Source organism: Balaenoptera musculus, chromosome 20 (assembly GCF_009873245.2).
Source record: "Balaenoptera musculus isolate JJ_BM4_2016_0621 chromosome 20, mBalMus1.pri.v3, whole genome shotgun sequence".
Classification (NCBI taxonomy): domain Eukaryota; kingdom Metazoa; phylum Chordata; class Mammalia; order Artiodactyla; family Balaenopteridae; genus Balaenoptera; species Balaenoptera musculus.
The window spans coordinates 54,071,936-54,099,148 of NC_045804.1; the positions used below are offsets into that span (position 1 = coordinate 54,071,936).

Sequence of the window (27,213 nt, forward strand, 5' to 3'; positions counted from 1 at the left end):
GGGCTCTGGTCCAGCCTGTCTTAGTGGCAACCGTGCAAAGTCAAGGAGGAACCAGGGAGGGGAGATATTGGCATGGGAGGCTAAGTCTGTTTCTTTTCCGGACTCAGGCAGCCTGAGTGGCACCCCCCGGGCTCTGTGTCCCAGCCTGGCCTCCCTGCAGCCCGCCAGCTGTCAGCCCCCTGCCCCAGATGGGGGAAAGTGCATCCCTACTGGAGCCCCTGCCTCCCTCCAGCGCCCCCCCCCCTCACCCTTCTCCTCCAGAGCCGAGTTTCAAGGCCACAGCTTGGCTACAGCGTCTCCCTCCCGCCCCCTCCGGCCTGCTTGTCTGAAGAAGGCCTGACAGAAGAGCGTAAAAGCTTAAGGGAGGGTGCTGTCCCCGGGGAGACAAGCGCTGCTTGGAGAACACACTGTTTTCCTCCATCCAGCTTGATCCAAGGCTCCATCATCCAGACCTCCTCTGCACTTCGTGCACTCTGTCCAGAATTCGGGCATCAGGACAGGATTTGATAGTGCCCTGAGTAGCAGAAATCATTAACCGTTCCCATCTCAGTGCTACACAGAGCTGTCTAAGACGGTGCAAAGTTTGCTCTTGACGTGCTCTCATCGACTCGGCCCTTAATTGTCAGTCAGCCTGAGTGTTCGGCTGTAACGGGGCTTATACACATAAGCCCCGTTAAACCCAGTCCCGGAGTCAGCACTCCCGGCAGGGCTTCTTCCCGCCGTCTGCACCTCGCACAGGGCTGGTACCTAGGAGATCCGGGAAGGAGACAGGGGCCGAGATGTATGTGTGGGTGGGCCCAAAGGGACCTAATGAGATTTCTTTCTTTTTCTAAAGTAAACTTTTATTAAAGTATAGCATCCAAGTAGAAAAGCACACAGGCCATAAGCATAGAGCTTGGTTAATTGTCACAAAGTCATCACAGCTATGTAACCACAACTCAGATCAAGAAGTACAACATTCCCAGCATCCATGGAACTCTTCCTTTTTCTTTCTTCCATTCACTCTTTTCTCCTCCTTCCAGAGCTAATTACTGTCTGGACTTCTAACACCATAAGTTATTTTGGCCTATTTGAGGACTTTATATAAATGGAATCATATGGTAAATATCCTTTTGTGTCTTTGTTCAATATAACATTTGTACTTATATATACAATCATGTCATTGGTAAAAATGAATCATAGTAACAATTTCTTTCTTTCCAACCCTTAAATCTTCTAATTACTTTTTCTTACTGTGCTGGCTACAGCTGCCACTACAAGGAAGAGAAGAGGTGAGAGTGGCATTTTGCAGCGTTCCTAATTTTAAGGGAAAGCTTTTAATAGTTGGCCATTAAGTGTGATGCTTACTATAGATTTTTGTGGATGCTCTTCACCAGTTGTTTAAGAAAATTTCTTTCTGTTTATAGTTTACCAAGAGTTTTTTTTTTTATCATGAGTATTTGTTGAAACTTAAATGATTTTTCTATATCTGTTGAAATAATTATATCCATTTTTTTCTCCATTTTTTCTGGAAATGGGATAAATTACATTGATTATTATTTTTTTTTAATTAATTAATTAATTTATTTATTTTTGGCTGTGTTGGGTCTTCGTTTCTGTGCGAGGGCTTTCTCCAGTTGCGGCAAGCGGGGGCCGCTCTTCATTGCGGTGCGCGGGCCTTTCACTGTCGCGGCTTCTCCCGTTGCGGAGCACAGGCTCCAGACGCGCAGGCTCAGTAGTTGTGGCTCACGGGCTTAGTCGCTCCGCGGCGGGCTTAGTCGCTCCGCGGCATGTGGGATCTTCCCAGACCAGGGCTCGAACCCGCGTCCCCTGCATTGGCAGGCAGATTCTCAACCACTGCGCCACCAGGGAAGCCCTACATTGATTATTTTTGAATGTTAAATCAACCTTGCATTCCTGTAATCAACCCAACTTAGTTGTTACATGGTGAACTTATTTTATTTCTGAATTTCATTCACTGTTTTTTTCTATATAACATTTACACCTATATTAATAAGATTTTCCTGTAATTTCTCTTTCTTCTAGTATTCTAAGGTTATGAAGTCCTCATAAAAAATGCATTGGGAAACGTTTCCTCTTTTTCTACTCTCTGGAAGATTTTTTAAAACACTGTATTGTGCCTTTCTTAAATGTCAGAAGAATTTAATGATGAAACCATCTGGAGTTTTCTTTGTGAAAGACTAAATTATAAATTCAATTTCTTTAATACATATTAGACAATTCACATTTTCTATTTCTTTATGTATCAGTTGTGGTAAGATGTCAGTGTCATCAGTTTCTAATTTATTGGCACAAAATTGTTTATAGTATCCTGTTGTTATCTTTTAAGTATCTGTTTTATCTGATATATGTTCTCCTTTTTATTCTGGCTATGTGTGTCTTTTCTGTTTTTCTCTTTCTGTCTTCTATCAGCCCTACCAGGGAGTTATCAATTGTGCTAGTCTTTTCAAAAGAAATGGAAAAAGAAGAGAAAAGTATACCAATATTATGTGTTTGATTTTATTGGTTATCTCTATTTGATATGTTTTTTATATTATTAAAATTTGCTCTTTTCTTTATAATCTCTTTCTTCCTACTTACTCTGGGATTGGGGTAAGTTTATTCTTGTTTTTCTAACTTCTTGACATGGCTACTTAGATCATTAATTGTCAGCCTTTCACCTCTTCTGAAATGTTTATCTTAAGGCTATAAATTTATCTCTAATTGTACCATTCACTGCATCATGCAGGCTTTTATGTGTCATATTTTTTTTCATTCATTTCATAATATTTCTTAATTTTCCCTATGATTCCTTCTTTAACCCATGGGGTATTTGGAAGTATATGGCTTTATTTCCAAAATTTAGAGGCATTCAACATGACCTGGAAGAAGCAAACCTGTACAAAGAAAAATAATTTTAGAAACTTATAGTTCTTCTATATTAATAGAGATTTATATATAAAGGGTTATGTGGGGCACATCAGAGGGATGTTGTTGGACAGGAGAGGAGATGCCCTGGAATGCTTCAGCAAAGAGAGAGCAGTGGAGCTAGATCTTGAAAGGCGAGCCGAGGAAGTAAAGAGGAAGGCATGGGGGCACAAAAGTATTCAGGGTTAGAAAATAATTTGCAGTTGTGAAACTGAAGTCTAGATTTTATGGGAAGTGATGGCAAGTGTGATGAGGAAGCAGATTGGTAGTCTTATTATGTCCAGATCTTTATGCCATGCGGATGAATCTGAGCATTATTCTGTCCATAATGAGGAACAATTAAAGGACCCCTTTTCTTGTAAGACAAGAAAGAAAGCAATGAGGGCAAACAAGGTGTCGATAAGCTAGAAGTTATAGGATTTGAAGTCGTCGAGAGGCTCTAATCTCAGTGGTCTCCACTCTTCCTTGAAAAAGAGGGATAGGACACTGGATAAGAGTAACAGAGAGGTGACAGAAATTTGAACAGAAGAGTAAATATTTGGAACGATCCCTGAGGTATATAAGAAGGAGAGCTTACTAGAGTTGAATAAATGGATTACTGGCCTGCGAAGGTTAGCTATATTCATTCCAGCCCTATGTCATCGTTCTGATTTTACATAAGCAATCATCACCCAGATTAGTTTTCAAAGTGGTGCTTGTAGAATAGAAATACAGCAGAGAAGCAGCCTCGCCTCTCACTGTGGTGATTTGGAAAGTAGTGGTTGAAATTCCAGGCTCTCAGGTCAGACAGACCTGGTTTCAAAACTGTGTGGTTTTGAACTAAGGCCACTTACCTTATGACATTGGGCATGCTTTCTGTCTTTCTGAATCCCAACCTTCACATTATACAAAATGACTATTGTAAAAATTACTTTGTAGCATCATGGATGGTTAAATGAGCTTTTTCTGGTAAAACATCTAGTTCAGTACCTGTCACATACTGGCTTCTGTCAATTGTAAGTGTTGTAGTTTTAAATTGCTATTCATGTTATTTTTTGTTGCTGTTTATTCTCCTTAAAGGGCATTCTCTTCTCCTCTGTGGAATGTGTAAAATCCACACAGGACCTAGTAAAGCTCTATCTGCACGAATCAAATCGGGTTTATCGGGATAAGATGGTGGAAGAGAAGGATCTTGATCTTTTTGATAAGATCCAAGCAGAAGTGATCAAGAAAATTTTTGATGTGAGTATTGCCCTGTGAATTTATATTTACATTTGAAAAATAATGATAATTATGCAAGTGATCACCCAAATGATAAAAATCTAACCCATAAATTGAAGAAGATCAGGATTAGATAAGGAAATAAAATCTGTTATTATTTTGCCTAAGTGAAAAATGCTGGAGCAAGAAGAGACACAAATTAATCATAGAATCTCGGTGTTGTGAGGTCTCTGCAGACCATCTGATCCAATCCTCGTCCTCTATTAATGCCTCTCAGTACCATTTCTCAGATTGGTCATCCCAGATAATGCACCAGCATCCTTGGAAATACACTATCCTGTCTTTCCAAAGGCAGCCACTTTGGAATGTCTAATGGCTGGAAATTTAGAACGATTTTGAAATTTGGAACCTTTGGAACAACTTTAAAGACTGGAGATTTATTTAAATAATTATCTGAAATTCATTTCCCTGTCTACTAATCCTAGGTCTACATGACAAACCTTCAAATATTTTAAGACCATTTATCTTGTCCTTCCTGGGTCTTCACTTTTCCAGGCCAAAGAGCCTCTGTTCTGTTAGCCATTTCTGACAAGACTTATTTCCAAACCCAAAGCAATTTGACATCATCTTTATTACTCTTCCATCAGTTCTCCCCTCTGAAATCATGGTGTCTGACTTTCATCACACAACCCAAGTGGGGTCTGACCAAAATCAAGATCATCATTCCCCTCTTCTTATATACTATAATTTTTGTTACTGTGTTTGCCAAAATGTGTCTTGCTAAACAGTTGTACCACAATATACTCCTTGGAAAGAAGGTATCCATGATGAAATAAGTTGAGAAAGTACTTCATATTTTTTTTATCCCCATAACATTTTATTGTTTTTAATTTTTTTAATTGAAGTATAGTTGATTTACAATGTTGTGTTAATTTTTGCAGTACAGCAAAGTGATTCAGTTTTTTATATTCTTTTCTACTATGGCTTATCACAGGATATTGAACATAGTTCCCTGTGCTATACAGTAGGACCTTACTGTTTATCCATCCTATATATAATAGTTTGCATCTGCTAATCCCAAACTCCCAATCTATCCCTCCCCACCACCCTCCCCCTTGGCAACCACAAGTCTGTTCCCTATGTCTGTGAGTCTGTTTCTGTTTTGTTAAGTAAGTTCATTTGTATCATATTTTAGATTCCACATATAAGTGATACCATACGGTATTTGTCTTTCTCTTTCTGACTTACTTCACTTAGTATGATAATCTCTAGTTCCATCCATGTTGGTGCAAGTGGCATTACTTCATTCTTTTTCATGGCTGAGTAGTATTCCATTGTGCAATATATAGGAGAAAGTACTTCATATTATAGCCCTCTCTTGGAAATATACAGTACATTCAGCACATTAAAGCCCTGAAAATCTTGAATAAGCCTGATTCATGCATCATTTCCCAAACATATTGGACCCTAAAACTCTTTTCCCTACATAAAACCTACTAATAATTTGAAGAATGAATGATTGATAGAATATGCCCAGGGAAGCACAGATACGTTAACACAGCCTAAGATCTTATGACATTTCTTAGTGTCAAAATTACCCCACAACTAACAGTGAGCTTTCTGTTGAACAGAGCAGCAGATTTTCCACACATACTGCTTATCTGTCCTCTCTTGAACTTAGAATAATCAAATCTTGTATTTAAATATACCACGCTGTCCCTATGCTCACCTTGTTAGGTTTAGCTCCATATTTTTTCCTGATAAGATTCTGGGTCCACCTCTGAAGATACATACAGTTTATTCCAACTGATATGACAGCCTTTTGAATGTTTGGACAGCATTTTAAGTAACTTATCTCAGTCTTCTCTTTACTAGTCCAAACACCCTAAATTCCTCCACTCGTCCCATCCTTTTTAAATGGCCTGATGTTCAGCACTCTCACATCATAGCTGCCTCTCCGTGAGCATCGTAGAATTTGCCAATTTGTGTGTTCATTGTTATCTCTGCACATGAGCCCTGACTGTCTTCTTAAGTTGGTCTGAGCTAGCACTTTAGCATAACAACATTCAGTCTTTGAAATAGAAGTTCCTACGTGGGTCTGTCTACTAAGAACACATCCTTTTGATCATAGACCTAGATATAATTAATACTGCCATCATCCTTCCCCAACAACATTTAAAATGCCAACCTGAAGCACCCTGGCTACACCAAATCTTTGTATTGGTATTAAAGAAAAGTTGCCGATACTCAGCCATAAAAAAGAATGAAATAATGCCACTTGAAGCAACGTGGATGGAACTAGAGATTATCATACTAAGTGAAGTCAGTCAGAAAGAGAAAAACAAATACCATATAATATCACTTATATGTGGAATCTAAAATATGACACACATGAACCTATCTATGAAACAGAAACAGAATCATGGACGTAGAGAACAGACTTGAGTTTGCCAAGGAGATGGTTGGGAGAGGGGTGGATTGGGAGTTTGGGATTAGCAGATGCAAACTATTATATATAGAATGGATAAACAACAAGGTCCTACTGTACAGCACAGAGAACTGTATTCACTATTCTATGATAAACCATAAGGGAAAAGATTATTTTAAAAAAAGAATGTGTGTGTATATATATATATGTGTGTATATATATATATATATGTATATATATAACTGAATGACTTTGCTGTACAGCAGTAATTAACAGAACATTGTAAATCAACTATACTTCAATAAAAAAGAGAAAAGTTGCCAAATTTCCAACACGGAATTGATACAGTCCTGTTTCTACCGTTAAAAGCTTAAACTTCTCTTATTTGTGGCCATTATGTGATACAACATCACTATTAAGAAATCTTTGATTCACTGGGTGGGTTGGTTTTCTCTCTTCCTTCTACACATCTGGCTGTGATCATAAAATCAGAGCCTTGTTTTGTTCATCAGAGAGTCTTTGTAGACCAGGCTTTTCAGAACTGCACTTTCGTTGTTCTTCTGCCAGATCGTTAGTGTAAATTGACTGCCATCAGGACTGCTTCCCAGTATATTAGCCCATTTTCAAACTGGGTAGATGTATTCCCATATCCCTTTCCCACATGTTTTCCTCAACCAGCAAGAATGGCTCTCCTGCATCACATTAAATCTTATCCAAATGTCTGGACATTTGTTGTTACTATCTAGCAAAGCCAGCGTAGTTTAAAGGTTTTCTATGGCCCTGAAACCACCTTCAAAATATAATAACTCTTTGATATTTAACTCTTTCTACTTGTTTCTTCTTATAACCAAGCAGCAGTCCTGGCTTCTTGTAGATGTTACTGTCACCCTCACTTTCCCTCCCTCCATTAGGTTTGATGCATCTTGTCCCCCTGGGCTCACAAGGCTAACCCTACTGTGATGTATGCCCTGGGTAGTGCCTCTGCTGTTGAACAGCATGCTGATTTCCCCCTTCCCAGGTGGATCCTCCATTCTGAACCTTAGAAAAGAACAGCAGGTGGGGACAGTTGTTCATGCTGGCATAAATTCCTACTTACGCATTAGCAAACCTATTCTTTCTTGGACTTACTTCCTCTACAATCTCCACCTCTTGAAGTCTCAAACATTTGCGTTTGATAAGTAAATAGTTCCTTTCTGAATTAAAAAAAAAAATTAGCTGCTTCTTCGAAACTTAAAGGATAGACTGGTAGTGAAGAGACATAGACCCCTATCTTTTAAGTCAACTGAGTTTTACTGGGTATTTATTAAACATGTTAAGGTTTGTCCTGTGGGCAAGGGCTGGCACACAATAAGCCCAAATCTTTAAAAATGTTTTATAAATGGGGGTTCTACTGTCAATGTTTTAATATTATCATTGTCCCCATAAACGAATCAGTCACCTAAGGACAGCTCATGGCACACTTTTCAGAAACCAAGCCCTCTGGGTTGAGCCTATAACGTTGGGGCTGGCAACCTATAGTGTGCAGTCTCACAGGAAATAGAAAAGGATGTTCTATGGCACTGCTATGTGTTGGGAAGCAAGACCTGTCTGAATGGATGTGGGGGAGGTGAGGCCATTGGGCCAAGGGCTGGTGGAACCCAGTCCTGGTGAAAGAGCCCCTGCGGAGGGAAATGCACCCGTGTGTCCCCTCCACTGCTCTGCTCGGACAGGGCTCTTACTGCACGTGAGGGAAGGGCACCTCCCACCTTCCATTTCCCATCCTCAGCCCACAAGGAATAACCAACATCATCTGTGACTTCTCAGAGGTTGTAAATGAATGTTAAACATCCACGTTTTAAGGGCTTCTCAAGAAAAAAGGAAGTGTTGGAAGCAGCACTGATAATTTTTAGAGCATGCTCATAGAGAAAATGCAAATGAGGTGTCTCCACTCTGTACGGAACCAGAACTGAGAGTCACTAAGGAGGGTCCCTGTCCTTGTGTCTCATCACCAGGATCTCGAAGAGACAGTGGAACAGACCCAAAGCCTGAACATGTATTGCCATTTTGCAAATGGTATCGGGGAGCCCAAGTACATGCCGGTACAATCGTGGGAACTTTTGACCCAGACTCTGGTGGAGGCCCTGGAGAACCACAACGAAGTCAACACAGTGATGGACCTGGTTCTCTTCGAGGACGCGATACGCCATGTGTAAGTGTGCTTCTCATCGTGCCTTTCCTCAGCTGTCTCCTCTTCCCATTGTCAGGGGTCTCATTTGGGCATTTGAGGACACTTTGATGAAACCGGGAAAGCAGCTACTGCTTCTGCCATGAAGGTCAAGATGGCGGCTGGTAGAGCAGCAGCTGTGGCTTCTGCCACTGGCTGTAGCCGGGGCAGCATCGTGATGAACTCGGGAGGAACTGGGTTTATTTCCTTGTCTGCCATTTACAGTCCTGGGCCTGATCATGGTGACACCAAGGGAAAATGCGAGATCATAAAATAAGGCACCAGAGCAGCTCAGGACCTGCATTCCCAACTCATACTAGTCCAATGAGATTGAAGGTTTTAAGTGCACATATTTCAAAAATTAACTATCTTTGGGCTTCCCTGGTGGCGCAGTGGTTGAGAATCTGCCTGCTAATGCAGGGGACACGGGTTCGAGCCCTGGTCTGGGAAGATCCCACATGCCACGGAGCAGCTGGGCCTGTGAGCCACAACTACTGAGCATGCGCATCTGGAGCCTGTGCCCCGCAACGGGAGGGGCCGCGATAGTGAGAGGCCTGCGCACCGCGATGAAGAGCGGTCCCCGCACCGCGATGAACAGTGGTCCCCACTTGCCGCAACTAGAGAAAGCCCTCGCACGAACCGAAGACCCAGCACAGCCAAAAATAAATAGATAAATAAATAAAGTAGCTATAAAAGACTTTAAAAAAAAAAAAAAAAAGTATACTTTGGAAAAAAAAAAAAAATTAACTATCTTTTTAAGTCTTGCTGCTATCAAGTGAACCATGGACAGTAGTCACCAAGCCTCCCAGATAGTTTATACTCACACTGATGCTAATCCTGTACTGCTCTGTATATTCCCCAATCTGAGGTGCATTTACCACCCCTCCTGCCTTCTAAAATCTCTCCACCCTGCCCCCTGCTGCCCAGAGTCTCCAACAGCAAGATCCACTTTATCTTCAACTTCTCTGAACTTCCACACTGATGAATTCTAACTGAAACCTAACTGAACCCTGCATTGAGGAAATCAGTTTTTTTCTTCCCCATTCTATGCACCCCAGGGCCTAGAGAGAGGTACGGACCCTCCTTCTCCCCCACCCCACACCAGTGGCATATTTAAACCATTTCTCCTTTTATCTTTCACGAACCCCAGTTCTTCTGAAGCACAAGTACCTGGACATCCCCACTCATCACCCCTCCTTGTCAGTGTCATCTGCTGACATCCCGTTGCTCTCCATCATTTACCGCCTGCCTCAGTGCTTGAACCACTTTCTCTCCTCAGCCACCCCTTTCTTCGTTCCTGGCATCTGTGTGTCACCTGGTCTTTCTGTTCCTTGGCCTCCTTAGCTCCAGCGATGTTCCTTCCATCCCACCTCAGCCACTCACTCACGTGTTCCTGCCCTAGAAGTTCTATCATCAACAATGAACCCACATCCAAAATCTCAAATTCAAACATCCCACTCATTTGTCTCTCCTGCCCCTCCACTAACCTGCTCTAGTTTTTATTCCAGCTATGCTCATTTCCCAGTTTTACTGAGATACAATTGACATATAATATTGTATAAGTTAAAGGTGTAAAACATAATGATTTAAGTATATATTGCAAAATGTTACCACCGTAAGGTTAGCTAACAACCGTCACCTCACATAGGTATTTTCCTTGTTATGAGAGTCTTTCAGATCAACTCTCAAATACACAGTAGAGTATTGTTCATTACAGTCATCGTGTTGTACATTACGTCTCCAGAACTTATTTATCTTATAGCTGGAAGTTCGTGCTTTTTGACCCCTTCACCTAATTCCTCCACCCACCTCTGGCAACCACAAATCTGACCTCTGTTTCTGTGTGTTTGGTTTTATTAGATTCCACGTATAAGGCAGATCATACAGTATTTACCGTTCTCTGTCTTATTTCACTTAGCATAATGCCCTCAAGGTCCATCCATTTTGTCGCAAGTAAATATATTCCAGCTATTCTCAGACTTCATCAAGACTTCATTTCATGGAAGCACCTACTTTCTCAAGCTCCTTTATCCTTATGTCCACCATGTCTTTACTTTCCTCGACCACCATAGACTCCATCACCCAGTACAAGCTCCCCTGACTTTCCTGTCATTGCATCCATGTGACAAAGCTCTACTCTAGCTAAACCTCACTGTCTTCTCTTTCCACACCTGCCCCTAAACATGTGGAGATTATTGAAGAAAAACCATCATCATGCTGACTTGATTTTCTTGCAATTTTCAGCCACAAATATCAAGTGGGCTCTCAACTTTGCTAGAAACTCTCTTCTATGACCCTGGGCAGATTGCTGTCTTCCCCTTTGTGTAATGACTGCATCACACGTTTCTCTCCTCTTCTCAAGCTTCTAACATCTCTCCCCTCTCTTTATTCCCAATTAATGAGCACAATTTCGCTGAGATAATGAAAGCAGCCAGAAGACAATTCTCTCATCTCCCTGCCATCAAATCGAACAGGCTCTCTGTATCCCACCCACAAGTCCTGCCTTCTGTACTATTTCAGCTAAGGAACCATCCCTGTGCCTACCTGAGGCCAAACCCTCCACATGTGCCCTGGTTCCCATCTCCTATCACCTTCTCAGTGACTTTACTCCCTCCTGCAATGATCCTTCCCTTCCTCTTCTCTCTCTTCTTTTTTTGGGGGGGCTCTGCCTCACCACTTGTGGGATCTTAGTTCCCTGACTAGGGGTTGAACCCACACCCTCAGCAGTGAAAGCACCAAGTCCTAACCCCTGGACTGCCAGGGAATTCCCTCTCTCCTCTTTTCTCTTTCCTTCTCTTCCCTCTTCCCCATCATCAGTTCATTCATTTCTGGATCATATATATCAGCATACAAACTTGCCGTGTTATCATTTACCAAAAAAAGAATAAACTATTCCTTGACTCTTATATCCCTTTCACCCCCTACCCCTGTTTCTCAGCTCCTATTCAAAGAAAAACTCATCAGAAGGGTTGCCTTTACTTTTCATACTTTCTTGCTTCTCATCTGTTCCTTGGTCCATTTCTTACCACTTGAACAAAGAAGCTCTTATCAAAGTCACCACAGACCAACCTCTGGCTAAAGTCGGTTGTCACTGCTGGGTCCTTACCTTATATTATTTGACTCCCCTGCTACATTTGTCATGATTAATCACTCTATTAATTTGTTTACAGCCATCCGTCCATCCATCCAACACCTATTTATTGATTAGATGGTCTTAGTATGAGTGTAGGGATCTTTGTCTTATTCACTGCTAGATCCCCAATACCTAGGACAGTGTCTGGAACATAGCTGGTACTCAGTAAAATTTCTTAGCACATCATATAGGATAAATGATACAGAGGAAAACAGAAAGGTAAAAAGGGATAGAGAGTCCTGGGAGGTAAGTGCAGTTGTAAATAGGGTGGCGAGGGAGGCTTCACCGAGGAGGCAGCATTGGATCTGACATGTGAGACCTGCACTGAACACAGCTCACCACGGGCTGGTGCACAGTATTCTGCCTGCATCAATGCTCTCGGGCTTCACAAACACCTTGAAGAGAGTCAGGTCTACTATTATCCCTATGTTATAAATAAGGGAACTGATACCCGGAGAGATGAGGGAAGTTGCCCAGCATCGCACACACCCCAGGAAGAGGTAAGCCAAAGCCTGCACTCATGCAGAGTGTCTGCTCAGGACCATCACACTACAATGCTTCATACATTCCCCTAATCCAGTGTAAGCTCCTTGAACACGCAGACTCTCTTGCTCACTGCTGAATCCCCAGTACCTTGGACAGCGTCTGGTGCATGGTAGATGGTCAGTAATAAGGGTTTTAGGGTGTTTGTTCACTAATCTGGTGAAACTTCAGGGAGTATTTTCCCTCCTCTCTAAGAGCTACCAGAGCCTGTGTCATAGTCTTGGAATTGAAGAAAATCTTTGTCTTTTCAGGGTAAATGTAATTTGGGAGAATAGCAAGTGATTCAGTCAATGTGGTTTCCAGCATGGGTGATCAAACTGGCTAATATTGTTCTTAGGGAAAAAATAAGACTATGAAAACTGGCTTTTCTCCTGAGGTTCCTAACCAGACTCTGAAGATAGTTTCCAAAGAGAAACCTGAGCTGCATTAGCAATGGCAAAATAACTGGAATAATGAACTGCCTTGAGGGGGACAATTTGGAAGAATAAAATGTATCTGGATGTACAGTTTCCTGTACGTTTGTTTTAAAATATCAATGTCCCATGACTTCCTTCTTGCACTGCCCTTCCCTCCCCTCCTGGGGGCTCCGTGATCCTCTTTGTTGCTTCTACCCGCAGAGAAAGCAGAAGCGTTCCCCTGCTATTCCAGAAAACGGAATGCCCAACAGCCCAGTGAGAAACGCAGGTGACTAAGCTGTCGGCGCCACTCCACACGGTGCCCGACGAGTCTGTACGCGCTCTCCCCGGAGCCCCAAGGGCCAAGCCCAAGTTCACATCCTCCTTCTGCCAGTAACTGGCGGTGGTGCTCTGCGAAGGACACGACCTCCCCAAGCCTCAGTTTCCTCCTCCGGGAAGTGAGGATGATGAGAATGCCGCAGGACCAGTGCTTCGCACGTACTAAGCGGTTCACGGTGTTCGTCTTTCCGCTGTTGTTTTCTTTCCCCGAAAGCACCGCTTGCTCTCCTACTGACTTCCTTCACCATTTCAGCACATTCTCGTTCTGCTTTTTCTGAAAGCTTCACACTAGATCTTTCCCCCTGCTTTTGGCATAATCTCCGTCTACCTTTTTCTTTGTTTTTTTCATTCCCACCTGTGTTCTTCTGCCTCCTCTTTTTTCTCTTAGAATCACTTCACGTTTATTAACAAAAAAAGGAACTTCAGATGTACTTCTCTTGTGCCCCTTCTTTTGTGCATCTTATTGGTTCTCGTGCGCGCGTGTGCGTGCATGTGTGTGTGTGTGTGTGTGTGTGTGTGTGTGTGTGTTTAGTCTTCAGTAAGCCAGCTTCCTCCAGCTGTGCTGTGGTACATTTTCAGCTTTTGTTTTTGATCTCCCAGAAACTCAGTAAGTGGCTTAACTCAGACTGCCTTGGTTTTCTGGCCCAGGAATCCTTTAGAATATTGATCTTCTTTTTAGATTTTGTAATTTAAATGCAGAGTCCTTTGCCCTCGTCAGAGGTTGTTAATGAATCCCCAGCTGGAATCCAATGCTGACAGTTGCAGACTTAACCATCCCTTCTTTGGAAACTTCAGCACTAATGATGCATTTCCATTTAGATATTGAATAGCATGGACCATGCTAAGCTGGGTTCAGGCCTTCCAGAATAGAGCTGGGTGTTGGGCGGCCCGCAGAACCTCCTTGGACTTCTCCTCCCCCATGCCTGCCTCTCTCCTCAGTAATTCATTCCTGCCCCCTCTTTTTTTGAATCTGAAGAGAGGGCCCGGATATCTTAGCACCATATTTTCTCCTTCTATCATTGTAGCCAGGCACCATCTCATGTAGACACAAAGCAGATGATTCCTTGCACCTACCTCACCTCAAGTATGATGCTGAGTATCAGGTCTGGGGTGCCCTGCTTACATTTAACAAAAATTTCTTGAATGCCTTTAATGTGCTAGCACTACAGAGAAAACAAGCTGCGTATACACACTCTTCAGATGTCTAGAAACCATGGTTTAATAAGGGAGCAAGAGAAGTGTGCACCTGTCTGATACAAGACAGGGTATCACAACTAAATAATTATAAACGAAAAAGTAAAATCACAAAAAGAGCTAAAAGTAGTCAGTAAATACCTTCTGAGTATTTAGGGGAATAAAATGTCACTACATAAATTTAGTGACATACAAGCCCTCCACAGCGGCTTCATCACTGGTTATGTTATCCCCAAATACACTGGCTTAACTTTCAAATTCGACTAGCACAGTCTAACATATCCTCACCCTCCAATATAATAGAGTCAATTTTTGATCACTTCTACCTAAGAAGAAATTGATGCCACCATTCTGGGGGCCAGGTTTTCAGTATTTATCAAAAGTCGTGAAAAGTGTCTTACTAGGAGCTTATCCTGTGGCCATAATTAGACCTGTAAACCCAGGTCCCTCCCGTCACCATCACACATGCCCTCCAATCCTGCCTGGCTGCCCTGGGCTCTTCCTCCACCACCACTGCTTCACCAGAGGCTTTGGCTTAAAGCAGAGCAGGGCGACCCCAGACCACTCAGGCAAGAGGTGAGGCCAGGTTTGGGGGCAATTTAACTCCCTCTTCCCAAGCTCAGCCCAGGATGTGCCTGCAAGGAGGGCTCCAGTCCTCACCCGGACCATCACGCCTGCTCCTCACGGAGGGAAGTCTGATCAAAGCCCTGTGCCTCTGCTTCCCTCTCTCAGCTGCCACATCAATCGCATCTTGGAGTGCCCGCGGGGAAACGCTCTGCTGGTCGGCGTAGGGGGCAGCGGCAAGCAGAGTCTGACAAGGCTCGCGGCTTTCATCAGCTCCATGGGTGTATTCCAGATCACGCTGCGGAGAGGCTACCAGATTCCTGACTTCAAGGTAGGGGGCCGGGCAGCTGCGGCGGCGGGGAGGCTCTGTCTCTCCGCAACTGCCCACGACCCCCTGTCACCCTGCATTAGCTCTTCAGCTCCCTCGCCCAGAATCTCCCCTTAATCATCTGTCCACCTTCTTCTTAGACTCTGGGCTGGTGACTGGAGGTGCTTAGACCCTGAGAACACCGACCTTCCCAAGGTCTGCATCTGGGAGACCTCAGCTGCTTTAGGTGCATCTGTAGAGCCTCAGCTCTCACCCAAATCGGAAGCACATCTACATCACATTCAGCACACAGCTCTCCAGCAGCCCTAGCAGATGGAAGGAATACTGACAGTTTGCCCAAGTTTTATAAGAATTGCATATTTTAAAGGATGGGTTCAGTAACCACCAGCCGCTGGGACCTTCAGGGACATTGCCTGGTTGGAGACATAAGGCACTTAGGAGCCACAGTGCACGCCCTGAAAGTGGAGAAAGGCATTAAATACGACCCTCAGAGGTCACTTTGTCCAGCCCCCTGTTTTGATCCATGGCCAACAATAGAGGCCCAGTAGGGAGTCATGAGGTCGTTTCCATCAGGATACTGCTCTTGCTGTCCCTGGGAGAATTCCAGCCTGCACGGAGCCAGACCTGCCCACCCGACTTCATAATCTCAGCTGGTGGCGCTCACTGCTGCTCTGAAACCACAGCTCAGCCTCTTGCGATTGGCTGAATCTAAGGTCATACTCCGGCTTCACATCAGGTCAATCTTTAGTGCTTCCAAAAAAGAAAAGACAAGATAGTGCTCATGAGAATCATGCATTTACAGAATGATCTAAGACACTGGCTCTCAACCTTGGCCATATACTGGAATCCCCTTCAAATAATAGTGATGCCTGCATCCCACCCCACAGAAATCCCGACTTAACTGTTCTGGGGATTGGCCTGGGCATCAGGACGGTTGAAAGTAACCCCAGGTGATTCTAAGGAGAGCTGGGAAACACTGTCTTAGGTGATTCTGTAAATGCGTTGGTTGAGAACCACTGATCTAAAAGGAAGTTTATTAACGTCAAAGGGGAATTATTTGGGCACAAAGGAAGCTCTGCTATAAGGAAATGTATGAGGCTGATAGAGAATGAGCTTTGAGTCGTGTGAGAGAGAGATGACTAAGATTACGGACCAATGGCTGAGCTTCGGGAAAGGGATGCCTCAAAGGAACCAAGAGTGACCAAGCTGGAAAAATTCAGGGCCTGGCATCCTAGCCCCAAACTTCATCTACCTATAGTTTTGAATGGATGTAATTTCCTACCAAATGATTGTGTGTGCGTATGTGTGAGTGTGTGTGTGTACGTTCCCCAATATATTTTTTAACAGCAAAAGTCTTTGCTGGAGCTAGCCATAGAACGTAAGACTCTGCTAGTATATGATATATTCATCCCTCAGGCCAGGAGGCCCAAGTACATGACTCTTCTGTCAGGACCAAGAGCAATTACTTGCCTCCTGGGGCAAGTCATTCATTTGTATGATGATATAAGTAACACAGATGAACAGGGGACCATCTCTGTCCTTTGGAAAGCTGTTACCTGTTTGCACAAAGCAGGAGCTCTAGAAGCTAATTCAGGAGCCACAGTGGTTGTATGAATTAAAGATCATCACTATTTATTCTACTTGCCCAACCTCTATTGGGAACGAGGCATATTTTCCAGCCTGTGAGTGCAAGGTAGCACTCCTCCCTCCCTCCCGTTGCTGGTCTCTTATCAAGAAAGCCCTCTTCTCAGAGATCTCTGACGTTGTTTCTGCAGGCGGACCTGGCCAGCTTGTGCCTGAAAGCCGGGGTAAAGAATCTCAGCACCGTGTTTCTCATGACAGACGCCCAAGTAGCTGATGAGGAGTTCCTTGTGCTCATTAATGACCTCTTGGCATCTGGTAAGAGACTCTTTGCACTTGAATGTCTCTGACAAATTCCTGCTGGAGTTGGAGTCATTCCAAGGTGGAGATTTTGTTCAAGGTCAGAAGAGTGAGGTCATAGAAATGAGGGAGAAAACTGACACAGCGGAGAACTGGTTCATCAAGGTCCTTCTAGGATTGCTGCTGGGCCTGCTGTCTTTTATTCTCCTTACATGCAAAACAGACAGTAGTCTTACGGCTTTCTTATTGGGACTAGATATGACAATAGGAGGAAAGTAGGTTAGGGCCTGCAGATCTGCTGAGTCCAGAGAGAAGGTGCTGTTCCCTCCCCACACCCAAGACAGAGAGAAACTGGAATGTGTTCAGTATTTCAGGGAGGTAAGGTATTAGCAGCAAGATACACACACAGGGTACATGCACACACAAAACTTACCCAAGAGGGCAAGGTTAGGTTGCCAATTTAATTAATCAAGGATTCAGAACTTTATGGAAGCAAAGTAGAAGCAGGAACAGAGGATGGTTTTCTTAGATTACAAAGAACTTGACAAAGGCCGTCTCAACTTCCCTGTGACACTATCAGTGCAAGATAGGACTTCAGTGGAAAGTTCAGTTCTTGATACTTTGCTGCCCTTATTTATTTAGAGATTCAGGACTTATGCCAACCATTCTAGAAAAAAAAGTTTATGTATACACATATATGTATATATAAACATACATAAACATACACAAGAGATATATATATATATGTATATATACCCAAGAAGATAAAACAATATAGTATAAAAATTATGCATTTTCAGAAATTTGGGGTGTATATATATTTATATTAATTAAGAGAATATGATTTCCTGACTCTTAACCCAAATTTAGCATCTATAAAACCACCTCTTAACCTGGGCTAATAAAATAGTCAGTGCACAGATGTTCTGAACAAAATTTCTGCTTCCAGATTTCCAGCATTTCAGAAAGCCTGTTTCTCTACAGTTCACCTCCTGGCTCTCTGACTAAATACTCTTTAGTTTATGAAGTCAAAGGACCATGATCACAATATACTTCTCCAAAGTGCATTCCATGTCATATATAATATATTTCAGGATGGCTCTTTCCATGCAATCTCTAGGAACTTTACTGCTTCAGAATCGTTGACTGCTTCAAATTTTGTGGCCTTGTACCCCAGGCCATTTTACTATCACTTCATGACGAGCCGCTGGTCTTTGGTCCAGACCATGCACCAGCAGGCTCTGTGAGCAACCTTCGACTTCCTGCTGACGAGGACCAGAGTCCCATCAGGTTGGGACTGATGGCTCCAGCCATAACACTGATCCCACACTCTCGTTCCTTTCCCAGCCTGCCCTATTTAAGTTAGTTTTATATCCAGGAATTTGCCTACTAACTCTTACACCTTTTCTCCTCCAATCCAACGAATTGTCCTTTTCTTAAATACTGTCTTTTTAACATCCCACCACCTTCTACAACAGTATTTCACCTACAGCACTGCCTCACCTTTTGTTATTTTACCAAATAATGAGAGATGGGTCCAACTGTCCTCCCACCTTGAAGCTGCGCCCTAAAGTCTAATTTCTAAAACAATCAAAAAAGGTAAAATTGTGCTTCCAAAGACTTATAGCTTTGGAGGTGCCAGGCATGTTGCCAGCCTCACCCTGTATCTCATTTGGCTCCAATCCAGCCAGGTCACCTTCTCCTATAATAATGTCTGAGACACAAACGACGTTACACTTTTACCAATTGAAATTTTATTCCTCAATTAAGTATTTTTAATTTTTCATTTAGAAAACAACTTGTTTCAAGTTCAAAGGAATTTCTGAAGCCCTGCCCAGTGAAAACTTAATGCAGTCAGTGTGCTCCAAAGTCATGGAATTTCAAACTCACATTTTTAAGGCTTCTATACCAAAACAGGATTTACACACACATGTTAAAATGGAGCTACAATTAAAAGTAATACTTTTCTAATCTTCATCCCTTTAATCTTAAACCATTTTGACAGGGAGAATTGAGCATATCTGAGTTCTAATTCTCCCTGTCAGATAACTTCTGGCTAGAAATTAACTGACTGCCAGTGCAGGCCGAGCTACACAGATTCCTCAGAGTCTCCTCATCCACTTAGTTTTTCATGGGGTTGTGCCATCACTGCATTCTTGGATAGCACAGTAGAGACTAGGAAACTATACATTGGGCTACCTTGTCATTAGCTCATCCCTCTCTAGTTATCTACAAAACCTATTAGGTTGAAGATAAGGTACAGTGAGCGAATTCCACTGATTCAACACTCCCCCAAAACACGTTCCTCAGTGACCTCATGATCTCATGCCATAGGCTATCTGCTTTCCTCCCACACTTCTTTAGCTCATTGTTTCATCCCTTGGTTTCCTGACACCATTTCCAGAATCAAACTATATTGGTAATTCAGCACATAAATCCCACCTCTGACACCACCCAAACATTTCAGAACCCATCATGATGCCACTTGCATCTCAGATTGGTTGCAGACTGACAGTAAGAAATCCTCCACTCAAAGTTAAAAAATTAAATCAAGTTTCTGATTCAATTAGCAAAAGCCACATAATTGTATAAGAAGCAGGGTGGCCACCTAAATCAGAGTGAATGAAGCCTATCTTTCAGTCACTTTCTTTGGCTACCAGAGTCCTTAATGGGGCTCATGAAGCTTCTGGTGAAACTATGCATGAAATGTTGGCCCTTGCTGAGTCTGAAAAGTTCAATTCTTGCTATGTCCTTGTTGCCCTGTGTAATAATTCCTGAAGCATGTACACTGGCCATCAAAAGCAGGTATTTAAAAAACTCTCACAACAGTTGTTCTCTCTTGGTCCTCCTTCAGCCGAACTCAGCATCAGCACGGGCCCATCCTAATCTAAAGGGAGAAAATAGAATCCTTTCCTGGTTTTTTGGTACAGCACACCTGCCTCCAGGTTTCCAGCATTCCAGAAAGCCCATTTTACTGCAGTCCCAGCTAAGAAGACCTAGTCTGCTCCAGGTGTGGTGTCTTTTCCTCTCCTTACTCTGCCAGATTTCATACTTCATTTTACTTTGGGATCTTATGTTGGGATTTCCTTTTTGCTTTTCAAAAGGCTTAAGTGTTCACTCCAAAATTAACATTTCTCTTCCCTGGCTCAGACTAGATCACTTTGCATCTATTTGTACCTTCAGAACCATTTATTAAGCTTGCATGTTCCAATCAGTAGCCTCTATGTGGTCTACTGGAAGAGCTGATAACCAGTTGAGTCCCCTCTCCTGTAAAGCCATATGCCTCTCCATCTCTGAAACAGACTGTCCTTATTACATCTGGGCCAAATCTCCTCTTGGAATGTAAAACATGAAAAGATCCTCTCATCTTCCAGGTGCTTTAGGATTAGATGCAGGATTGACATGTTAGTGATCTGTACACATCACATGAGAATGTGGAGTCTGGAAATATTTGTAGCAGTCTTGGCATTGGATTGTTCTCCTCCCATGAGCATCTAGAACTGGATTTCCTGATAGGCCATCTATGCTTTACACAAGTTATATTCTGGCCCAGTTTCCCTGAAAGGAAAAAAGACAAAGTGGCGAAAGAGAAGTGGCAAAGATGGCAAAGATGACAAAAGAGAAGCCATGAAGCATGCATCAGATCTCCTAAGCATACTTTGTGCTCTCAGGGGATCTGTTTACCAGGTGCGCCCCCAAACCATAAACCATGGAAATTTAGACCAGCACCTGGTTGCTTCCAGCTGCCACACAGAAATGCCCAGAGCATAATGCAAAAAGATGCTTGAGTAACAGCTTTTCTTTTCTTCATGTGGTACTAAATTCTCATACAAGTTACTTGAGACTATGTCTCTGTGCATCCTCCTACATTACTAACCTCTCCCTCACCACCTACGTCCAAGAGATAATCAGTTGCCACCAATTTTTTACCCCCTAACTATTTCTGAATCCGTTCTTCTCTGTCATGACTACCACTGATCTTTTCATCTTTTGCTTCAACAAATGCAGACACTTCCTTTTTTTTTATTTTATTGAAGTATAGTTGATTTAAAATGTGTGTTAATTACTGCTATACAGCAAAGTGATCCAGTTATATATATTCTTTTCCATTATGGTTTATCATAGGATATTGAATATAGTTCTCTGTGCTATAGAGTAGGACCTTCTTGTTTATCCATTCTACATATAAAAGCTTACATTGCAGACACTTCTTAACTCACCTCCCTACCTCTCAGGGAGGCCCACCCCCATCCATTCTCCTCCCTGCTTCCAAAAAGGTCTATCAAACTATAATTCCTTCATCAGTTCCTAACTGAATGCACGATAAGCTGTTTTATACAGAAAAAACAAAACAAAAAACAAAAAACCAGCTGCCTTTGACCTGCTTCCTTCCTTTCTTACTAGCTTACCTCCCCATTATGATCTAGTAATTCCCACCTCCTTGAAATAACACACTGTACTGCCTGCCTCCTGACATCCTTACTGACTCACACTGTTCCTTTTGAACCTCATGCCCTTCTCCTTCTTTATCTGGATTAACTTCTACCCATAGTACAAGACTTATCTTGGATGTTATCTCTCTGGGAAATCTTCACTAATCCACTGTCACCACGAGGAATGAGAAACATCCCTCTGTGTTTCTCTAACATTCAGTGGTTGCACACACCACCATTGTACTGAAATGACATTGTAAACTTATGAAAGGCAGAGACTGTGTTGTCTGTTGTTGGTTCATTTTTTGTTATGAAATAATCCAGAGATACAAAAGGTAAGGATTAAATACCTACTGCCCAGCTTAGGAAATAAAACAACACTGATATAATTATAACCCTCTGTAAAGACTGTTATTTTCACCATTTACATTGTCAGCACTGAACGCATCTCCTGGCCCATAATTAGCATTCAAGAGGTATTCGTTGAACCAAGGTGTGTCATATCATGAGAATGATGTGTCATCTTACATATTAGATATTACTGTTGAACACGTGCTTTGAGAAAGTTTCCAGCCATGCAGAGAGAGGGCCAGGGGTCCTGAGATAGTCACCACACTCCCTGTTTTTTCTCCCTTGAGACCAGGGTAATGTTGCTGAAAAATGTTATTCCTGGGTGGGGTCAAAGCCCTTAAGCCATTGTGACGCTAACTGGTTCACGGAGAATAACCCTCAGCTTTGCCTTTTTTATTACCAAGCTCCAACTAACCAAACCATCTTAAATTATCTCAAAGCAGTGTGGCCTCTGAGAGCCCCAGACCACACAGAGAAGGTGATGATGAGTCTGACTTGCAAAATATCAGGACATGTTAAGGACCGCAGGAAGCCATTCTGCACTAGGCAGCAGAAATAGGGCTTCCCAACTTTAGGTCACGAGAGGAAACTCTTCAAATATTTAAGTAGCCTCTGCCTCTGTTCACATCACAAAATCCCCTCTGGCAGTTCAGTCTCCTGCTTTCAGCATGACTACCTACATCGCACAATAAGTGACAGGAATGTTGTCAGGAGAAACTGGAGGAACAAACCTGCAAATGCAAACTTTGCTCCCAATTCAGAGGTGCTCAATTCCATCTGGTGATCTTCTTCTTAAGGGATCTTGGGAATTGTGTGTGTGACAAATACCCCCGTCTTAAGAACATGGAAAAAGGCTCTAAAAGGCCTGGGTGTTTTCAATATCTTGGCACTTAAAGGTATCATATAAACTAGGGCGAGCACACTTTTTCTATAAAGGGTCAGAAAGTAAATATTTTCAGCTTTGCAGACCATACAGCCTCTGTCACAACTACTCAGCTCTGTCACTGTATTGGACAAATAGCCATAGACAGTATCTAAATGAATGAGTGTAGCTGTGACCAGTAAAACTTTATTTATGAACAACAAAATTTGAATGTCATGTAATTTTCATGTGTCATTAAATAGTATTATTTTAATTTTTTCAACCATTAAAAATTGTAAAAACCGTGCTTAGCTTGCAGGCAGAGACAGAGGGCCAGATTTAGCCTATAGATCATACTTTGCCTCCTCAAAGGACGTAAATCCTACATATTTCAAAAAATAGAAAGGTGAAGAATGCAGACTCTATTATTACAAATATTCTAAGACCAAAGGGAATTCAGGTTCTCACTGGAGGACTCTAACGTACTTATAGATAAGAAAACGAAGATTATCAGAGGGGCAAAGGAGGAAGGAATTCAGACCACTGCAGGTAGTCAGCCCCAGAAGTATGAGTATGGCTCACATCGATTCCATTTGAGTATTTCTCTTTTTAAAACTTCCCTGAACTCCTTAACTCCCAACACATGCTAAATATCATTTCATTTTTCTAGCTGTTTTCTCTGACCCCCTGTTTTTATCAAATAAGGCTGAAATGGATTCTTCCACTAGTAAGACCTTGATTTTGACAAGTTTATAGCACCGGGTATTTTGTATGCATGCTATGAAATATCTTAATGAATGGAAATTAAATCAAGTTTGTCCAATTAAGGGAAGAAAGTAAATGATCATTTTCATGATAATTCATTTTTCCATTTTTCCCATTTAAACAATTAAGTTTAATTAGTATAAAACTCTAACCCAGCTCTTGGCTGGATTAGTGTTGTCAGACTATGAAGGCCAGAAATCTGTTGGAAAGTTGAGTTTCCTCCAGATACAGTAGTTCAGGGAAGTGCAGCAGCTTCAGTGGTGAAAAGAATCACAATTCCCATCACTCAGATTAGTTAGAGGCCATTTGCCACACCACCCACCTTGGAGGACCTCACCCAAGTCCACAAGGAAACAGTACAGGTAGTGGCTCCAGTGGCTTCTTCCAGCTCTAACATTTCTACGATGCTAACATTTCTTTGTTGGTTATGGAGGAAGGAAGAAGCACGCGGGTGTGCGGAGCTTCAAAGGGGAGCTTGTATATGACTTCAGGTCCACGTAGCTTCAACACCTACCTAAAGCCTTGTCCTGGAAATAGGAAAGAGCTTTTCTGATAGCCACAGAATATCCTGGAGTGAACCACATTCATCTTTACCTCCTATCCAGTGTTTCCAAGATTTAACTGTACCAGTGCTTCCTTCATTCTTACATCCCTTAAGCTCATTTCTCTCCTTGAGAAAACTTAATGCCATTCACTATTGGCCTCACAACTACCTTTATAGCTCCCAGTCTGTCTGCATTTCTTTGCAGTTTTCTTCATTCTTTCTTTCCAAGGCCAACTCTTCCATGTGAGCTAGGGGCCCACCAGCTGGTTCTTAATTCAGAATTTTGCTTTATTCTATCCCCTCTTTCAATTTCTGACTCTCCCTCACAGTTTTCACATTCTCACCACCCACATTTACTTTTTCCTTTATGTTTTTCTATATTTCTTTACAAAACATGTTGGGATACAGAAAGCAATAAAACAAACACCCATGCAGTTATGAACAATGTTGCAAAACAGAAACATCTGATGTGTGCAAGCAGAGTTGCTTTGCAACAGGTGCCCAAAACATAGATTGTTAAATTGTCTGGTATGTGCATTTCAAGTTTACTAAAAAGTGCCAATTGCCCTCCCGAGTAGTTGTACAGATTTATTCTCTGCTTGAGTACCTGTTTCCTCCTAACCTCACCAACACTTGGTTTATCTGACATACCAGTTTTTGCCAAAGGATATAAAATGGAATCTCATTTTTGTCCTTTCCCTTCTTACTTGTGACATTGGAGCATCTTTTCAAGTGTTTATTGGCTATTCACCTTATGTTAGTTGCCTTTTTATATAGTTTGCCCTTTTGCTCTTCGATTCTTTCTTTTTCTTATGGATTTGTAAGAGTCCTTTGTATATTCTGGATACTAACGCTTTGTTCATCATGTAGGTCATAAATGTCTTTTTTGAAGTGTGTATCTGAATTTTGTCATGCTGATTTCATTTAAATGTTGCAAAACTTAGTCTTTTTATGTTTTGTGCTTTTTGTGCTCTATTTCAGAAATTGTGTCCTATCCAACACCATAAAAATAATCTTTTGTATTTTATCTATAAAATATTACTGTTTCATATTCATGTCTTTAATCCACCTGGAATGTATTTTTGCATGGAATTCTAATTTTATTTTTTGATATTAGTACTGAATTATCCTAACATCACTTATTGATTTGTTCATCATTTTTTAGCATACTGATTTTGAATATGAATTTCCTGTTTACATCTGGGTCCATTTCTAGGTGTTTCACTCACTGTTCTATTTACTTACCCAAGTACCAATTTCACATTGTTTTAACTAACATAGCTTTATAAGGAGACTTGATTTCTGAAAGAACAAATCCCTTCTTCCTGTTCTTCACAAGTATCATTGCCATTCTTTACCCTTTGCTCTTCCATATAAATTTTAGAATATGATTGTCAGGATTGATAATGAAACCCATTTGATTTTTTGGGGGGAAACTGCATCTTTGTGATACTGGTAATACTGAGTCGTCCACCCATGAGCAGAGTATTTCTCTCCATTTATTTTGGGTTTTATTTATGCCCTTCAGTAATATGTTATAGTTTTTACATCAAGATCTTGCACATCTTTTTATATATTTATTACTGCCTGTCTTATAGTTTTTGCTGGTATTCTAAATACCTTTTGCTGGTATTCTAAACACCTTTTGCTGGTATTCTAAACAACTGGTTATTCTAAATAACTTTTTTACTGCTATTCTAAATAAAGTAACTCTTTTTTTTTTTTTTTTTTTTGCTGAAGTACAAAAGTGCCATTTTATTTCCAATATTGATTTTGTATCCAGCAAGCTTGTTGTTTAACACACTTACGAGTTCTGATTGTTTATGTGTATATTCTCTTAGATTTCCTATCTAGAAAATTAGATTTTGATGATAATAGTTTTATTATTTCCTTAACTATCCATATAAATTTCATTGCTTTTCCTTGAATTGTTAGCCTAGGACATCTGTATAATGTTGAATAGAAAACATGAATAGCAGTCATGCTTGTCTTGTTCTTAATTCAAAAGAGAATATTTTAGTATTTCACCGGTAAACAGATATGATGTTTGCTTTGGGTCTGTGACAGATACGTATGATCTGGTTAAAAGAAATCTCAAACTAAATTTTCAGAAATTTTGTGCAACTGTTTTGATGGTCATATCGTTTTACTTCTTTAATTCATTAATGTAGTGAATTATTCTCATAGATTTTTCTAATATTTAACCATCCTTGCGTTTCTAAGATAAACTCTAATTGGTCATCATATATTTATTTTTATATATTTAGTTGAGATTTTTAAAGATTTTTTTCCATTATATACTGCCTCATTAATGCACTAGTTTATCTAACTTTCAGAACTTTGCCAATCTGGTAAAAAATAATAATTAAGTATCTGTGCTCCGATTCTTCCCAGGAGAGATCCCAGATCTCTACTCTGATGATGAGGTTGAAAACATCATAAGCAATGTGAGGAACGAAGTCAAGAGCCAAGGTCTTGTTGACAACAGAGAGAACTGCTGGAAGTTCTTTATAGAGCGGGTCCGACGACAACTGAAGGTACAAGGATTCGCTGCCTGGGGTAGACAGGACCAGAGATGGTCCATGGGAGCCTCTATGGATATTTTGGACACAATAAGCTGTACTTATTGATTGCCTTGGGAGTGGGTGGTGAGGGTGCAAGGCCCTTCTCAGCCTGAGCACCTGTGCAAGGATGCCCTTCTCACGTGCTTCAAGGGCAGTGGCCTCCCTCTTGCCTCCTGAAGTCCCAGCATTTCTAATCCCTTGGCTGGAAAGGCTGCCTAGCATTTACAGATTTTTGTCTCTGTTGATATGCTTCCCAATTTCCTGGGAAATAAAGGATCCAAGGCCATGTCTGTCTCTCTGTAAGTACATCTTGGATACCTTCTTGGTTCTCCCCACCCTTCTGCCTTCTCAGGTGACTCTCTGTTTCTCCCCGGTGGGGACCAAGCTGAGAGTCCGCAGCAGGAAGTTCCCCGCCATCGTGAACTGCACAGCCATCAACTGGTTCCATGAGTGGCCGCAGCAAGCCCTGGAGTCCGTCAGCTTCCGCTTCCTGCAGCACACGGAGGACATTGAGGTGAGAGGGCAAAGGAGACACCCCTCAAGCTCCTCTCCACCTCTGGGTACAAGGAACCCCACATC

At 41.9% G+C, this 27,213-nt stretch overlaps 1 protein-coding gene across 1 annotated transcript in view; it reads left to right on the forward strand.

The window, feature by feature from the left end:
• Positions 1 to 27,213, forward strand: part of DNAH9 (dynein axonemal heavy chain 9) — a 303,415-nt gene that overhangs the window by 174,358 nt on the left and 101,844 nt on the right. The window contains exons 42-47 of the mRNA XM_036836769.1: positions 3,967 to 4,128; positions 8,527 to 8,723; positions 15,075 to 15,237; positions 17,010 to 17,133; positions 26,465 to 26,607; positions 26,987 to 27,148. Of these exons, the coding sequence (XP_036692664.1) occupies positions 3,967 to 4,128; positions 8,527 to 8,723; positions 15,075 to 15,237; positions 17,010 to 17,133; positions 26,465 to 26,607; positions 26,987 to 27,148 (951 nt within the window). The remainder of the gene's footprint in view (positions 1 to 3,966; positions 4,129 to 8,526; positions 8,724 to 15,074; positions 15,238 to 17,009; positions 17,134 to 26,464; positions 26,608 to 26,986; positions 27,149 to 27,213) is intronic.